Genomic DNA, 5243 nt, shown 5'->3' on the forward strand with positions numbered 1-5243 from the left:
ACTAAGAATGAGCCCTGGGTGGCACCAGGTGGAGAACCAACACCTCCCAATCTCCACATCTGCCAGGCACTGTCTCACAGCAAGCGCACGTGCAGATTAGAGCTTCATGGTTGTTTTGAAAACTTAATATGAAAAACCGATCAGATACGAAATCCACTCATGCTGTTATACAAAATTTCAACTTTCCGTTTCTCAAAAGAGAAAAGGAAGGAAATTTCATTAAATTTAACTGTTACAGATTTTTGAATGGTCTAAAAGTTATCATCTATTTATATGACTATCTCGAACTTTAAGGAGTTACCTCTTCAAATTCTAAATCACAGATTTCCTTACAGCCACTTCAAGCTTAAAACCTGACATGAAATTTATACTCAGGGAAGCAAGTTCAAGTTTCCTATTAAAATGTCTTAAGACTTTATTTGGAACAGTTGTACAATTATTCAGGATTTAATATTTTCCCTTACACTCAGTAGTTTCTTCGCCTAACAGAACACTTCATAAACGTCGATCACACTCCCACAGGTGACTTTCTGGCTCTTTTGTGCAGAACACACACCACACTGAAGGGCTGCCCGCGTGGAGGCGCCGTTCTGGGCCGGCTTTCCAGCAGACTGCCGTCGCCGTGGGCAGGGTCAGGGGACCCGCCGGGCAGCACGGTTTGGGAGCTGCTCCAGTCAGGGCTGCAAGGACATGGCTGGTGCTGACGGAGGCTGGAGCCGAGGACAGGACGGGGCCCTTGGAGTCCCTGCAGTGGGGTCCCCGCTGCTGCATGGGGGCGGGCCAACACTGAGGCAGGCAGAGAAAAGTTCCATTTTAAGCTATTGGTGTGGATGTGCTGGTGCTGGGACCCGCCTCCAACACATGAGGGCCAAGGTGTGGAGCACGGCTGGGCAGAGACGTGGCTGGGGGTGCTGGCCTGCTGCCCCCATGGGCGATCCCAGAGCCTGGGGTAATTCTGCTGCTCCTCCAGGAACGGGGGACCCCTTGCTGTTCTGTGTCAGAGAGAACTGGCCGCATCTCCCCTGCACGCTCTGTTCACTCGCCTTCCCTCGGGAGAAGGGTTTGGGTCCTCTTTGTTAAAAAGGTCTTTTAGGACACATGGGGCGGGGGCAGAAACACATTCACCTGCCGACAACAGCAGAGGCCACACGGCCAGACCAGGTGCAGCACCAGGGGCCACGCTGGTCCTGAAGGCTGCATGCGACCCGGCCCCGCCCATCACTAGGCCCCACGCAGCCAGCGACCACCCCACCCTCCTCCCATCCTCGTCGCCCCTAGGCCAGACGCGGCAGCAGAGGTCCCTGTTGTTGCTGCCCCTGCAGGGCCATCTGCATCTCCAGGTTGGTGTAAAGAGGGCTTGCGGAGCCTCAGGAACACCCCTGTGAAGTCGGAGGGGACTCAGCCAAGAGCACAAGGGGCCACCTTGGTCCCAGCAGGACCCGCCACATGCAGAATCGTCCTCAAGGAGAAACCGCGGTGGAGGGGGGGAAGGTCCCCAGCCTTTCCCGGAGGCCTCCAGAAAGCATCAAGGCCTCGTTCAGCTGCCCCTGTCCCCAACCCCCCCACCCCCAGCACATCACTCCCTGCACATTTTGTGCCCCTATAAACTGTAGAATCTTCTGCTTTCTTTGGGTATCAACTTGTACACCTATTTTTTTTTCTGTCCAATTCATCTTACATTCTTGCTTGTGGCAAAATCGGGACTGAGGTGGGCCCAGTTCACCTCCCGCTTCTCTGGACAGGAGGAACTCCCTGGCCGGCGTCTGGTCATCCTGCGGCCTCCTCAGACTGCAGACTGCAGACCCTGGAGAACCCACAGGCGGGTTGGGTGGTAAAGCTGCCTCTTCACTTGGCCCTGCAAATAACTAACGTTTCCTAGTTAGTACAGGAAACAGTTACCCTGGGCTGGAATGCTGCCGGGTACCGGTTGCCTTTCCTCTGCCGCCATGTCGCCGTATCTTGACGACAGCACCGGGACCCCTGGGGTACTCTACCCACTGAGGACGTCTCCCTCCCTAGCCAGTCTCCATCGAAAACCCCACAGGAAAGGTTCCACACCCAGTGGAGACAGCCTGAGCCTGGAGGTCCCGTGAGAGCCGCATCCCGTGGTCGGAGACTTGTCACACCCGCTGCCTCCCCAACTGTGGTCAGGGGAGGGTGCTGTCGGAATGCAGGAGTGTGCGCTTTTGGACAAGAACCGTGGCCTCGAGGTGCAGCCTCCTGCCCGCCACACTGCGGGACTGATGCTGGGAGGAGGGGACGTGAGCTGAGGCTGCTGGCCGGGAAGGGTCCTGGTGGTGGCCACAGCCCAGCACCCTACCTGCAGTTCTCAGGCGTCCGCATCCCAAACAAACAAGGGGAGGATGGAAAAAAATGCAAGAGAGTAATTCTTCACACTTAACCGTTTAAAAATACTAGCTACAAGCCTGGTTCTTATGCCCAGAGGCAAAACCCTGAGATCATCACGCAGTTCTGCTGTTTCCATTTCTGCCATTCCACACGGTCTCGTCTGAGGGGATTTTTCTCCTTCTCTGCTTCACAGAAAAAACTTAGACTAAAAAACGTGGAGATTTTCATTACTGTTGATGTGGAGAGAGGCAAGTAAGTGTACTTACAGTTCCCTACCTGAGCAAGGAGATGAGGCAGGGCCTGGGCCTTGGCCCTTGGAGGCCTGGCAGGCCCTTCACCTGCTCAGTGCCAGTTCCCCAGGTCCACGGAGACACCTCCATCCCCTCCTGTGTCTACGTCATTCCTGAGTGTGGGTGGAGTTGGACCATCTCAGCTGGGACGTGGAGAAGGCCTGGCAGAGGAGCAAGTCAACCGAGAGAAAGGCCAAACCACAGAGGAGACAGGCCTGAGGCTCCTGGTGACATCTGGCCAACTGGCGAGCACTTGGATTCAGCCGCACCTGCAGCTACCCGCAGGACTCAGAAGAGTCAATATGTGAAGAAATACCTACTCTACTTGTGGTTTTGTTACTTGCAACTGAAAAGAGTATGATGAATACACAGCCTCAGCCTAATGCCTCACTTTTATTAAAAATTAGAGACAGAGTCTCGCTCTGTCACCCAGGCTGGAGTGCAGTAGCTTGCAGCTCACTGGGGCCTCAAACTCCTGGGCTCAAGCGATCCTCCCACCCCAGCCTCCCGAATATCTGGGACTATAGGCACACATCACCACGGCTGGCTACACTTCACTTTCAATTTGGTAATAAATCCAGAAAATGGAAGGGTTGGCTATGCTGCTGATCCACGGCTGGCTGAAGCAGCAATTCAACAGCCAAGTCTCAGAGAAAAGCTCGCCCCTGGCTGGAGTCCCCGACCTGCTGTCTGACAGAGCTGGGGCCTTGGCTGTGGTGTTACGAACACGGCACAGATGCTGGGTTTCCTCCCTCACAGCACAGCTCAGCAGGAACCGTGCTAAGAGAGGTGGGGCCGCCGACGAGGCTGCTTGGTCTAGAGACCTCAGAGCAGCGTGACCTGAAGACAGAGGCTGCCGCATGCCTGCCGTTCTCGTGGGGGGCTGCAGGGGGCTGCGTGGGGCTGTGAGCCAGACCCTGACCAACCCCAGGGAACAGCCCAGGGTCGAGCTGTGTGGCGGACGCCCCAGGGAGGGACCCCACTTTCCACCTGTGAACGCCCTCCCAGGATCAGCGCTTCCTTTGGGCCCCTTGGGCATCTCGGGTTTAAGTTTCGTAAAAATCTAATAATTAGAAAAACAGGCCGGGCGCGGTGACTCATACCTGTAATCCCAGCACTTTGGGAGGCTGAGGCGGGCGGATCATGAGGTCAGGAGTTCGAGACCATCCTGGTCAGCATGGTGACACCCTGTCTCTACTAAAATACAAAAAATTAGCTGGGCATGGTGGTATACGCCTGTAATCCCAGCTGAGGGAGGCTGAGGCAGGAGAATCACTTGAACCCAGGAGGCGGAGGTTGCAGTGAACCAAGATCACGCCACTGCACTCCAGCCTGGGTGACAAAGCGAAACTCCATCTCAAAAAAAAAAAAAAAAAAGAAAAAAAAGAAAAGAAAAAGAAAAAGAAAAAACAATGGTCTCTCGTCTTCTTAATGTTTCAGTGCCATCTTCTGAAAAATTCCTCCTAGATAACGGAGAGTAAGCCACAGCAAGACGCTCTCCTGCTTACACCTCCACGCCCTGGTCACGCTCAGAGAAACCACAGCGAGCTTGGAGCCCGCCCAGCCCACGTCCCACGAGCGTCCGGCTAGGCAGCTGGATCCCAGCGAGGGAGGAGCCGGGTGCTCACCACTGCCACACGCCCACGTGAAGAGAACTTACAAAAAGGATTTTTATTAAATGAAAGAAAAATCTGCTTGGTGGGTCAGATATGAAATAGATTTACAGAAACTTTACATCAGGTCTCTCCAAGACATAAAAGGTCGCCCGGGAAAAGCAACGCCCCCTTGCCAGGATGCCAGTGGGAGGAGGGCAGGGTGGCAGCCCAGGTCATGTGGCGTGGACCCTGCATAGGAAGCTGCAGGAAGCTCCAGGCTGCCCGAGACTCATGGCGTTCCCCGGAAACATCCCCAGGACGGAGCGACGGGGACGTCTGTGCCGGGCTCGGCGCTGGGTGCACGCACGCTGTCCCGTTTCAACTCCTAGTCCAAAGCCGTCTCGAGGAGTGTGCTCTGGTACACAGAGGAACACACACCAACCACCCCTTACCAGGACAGCCGCCGGCGCCGGCCTGGGCCACGCGAGCCTCTGCTGAACTCTTTGGCACAGCACACCGGGGCCTCTAACACCTGTCACTATCCTGTAGTAAAACTTCTTAAAAACGCCTATTTCTGCAAAATAATGTGTTTCTGTATGTGGAGCTCTGCAAATATACGTTTCCTTTGGGAAGAAAGCCGCGTGGACCGAGACCGAGGGCTGGTCGGGGGACGTCCGAATTCTGCTGGAGGCCAGCCAGGCTCCAGTCCCTGCCGGCCGCCCGCGCTCACATGAGGTCGTTGAGCTCCGCCTCCAGTGCCTTGGCCATCTCGTCGGCCTCGGAGCTGCTGCCCTCGTCCTCGTTGCTGGACTCCCTGCTGGATTCGCTGGCGGCGTCCTCTTCATTCAGCTTCCTCTTGTGGCCTCTGCGGAGAAGCAAACGCGGTGTGATGTGAGGCGCTCATGGCAAACACACAACAACACGGTGCGATGTGAGGCGCTCATGGCAAACACACAACAACGCGGTGCGATGTGAGGCGCTCATGGCAAACACACAACAACACGGTGCG

At 55.5% G+C, this 5243-nt stretch overlaps 1 protein-coding gene across 4 annotated transcripts in view; it reads right to left on the bottom strand.

Moving 5' to 3' along the window:
- Positions 1-4288: 4288 nt before the first annotated feature.
- Positions 4289-5243, bottom strand: part of CTDP1 (CTD phosphatase subunit 1) — a 71751-nt gene continuing 70796 nt past the window's right edge. For 2 of the 4 annotated variants that reach the window (XM_023224801.1, XM_023224798.1), the window contains exon 13: positions 4289-5099. In XM_023224801.1, coding sequence (XP_023080569.1) covers positions 4961-5099 — 139 coding nt within the window. In that variant the 3' untranslated portion in view covers positions 4289-4960. The remainder of the gene's footprint in view (positions 5100-5243) is intronic. The other 2 variants (XM_023224800.2, XM_023224799.1) reach the window with 2 other exon arrangements.

Source organism: Piliocolobus tephrosceles, chromosome 18 (genome assembly GCF_002776525.5).
Source record: "Piliocolobus tephrosceles isolate RC106 chromosome 18, ASM277652v3, whole genome shotgun sequence".
NCBI lineage: Eukaryota > Metazoa > Chordata > Mammalia > Primates > Cercopithecidae > Piliocolobus > Piliocolobus tephrosceles.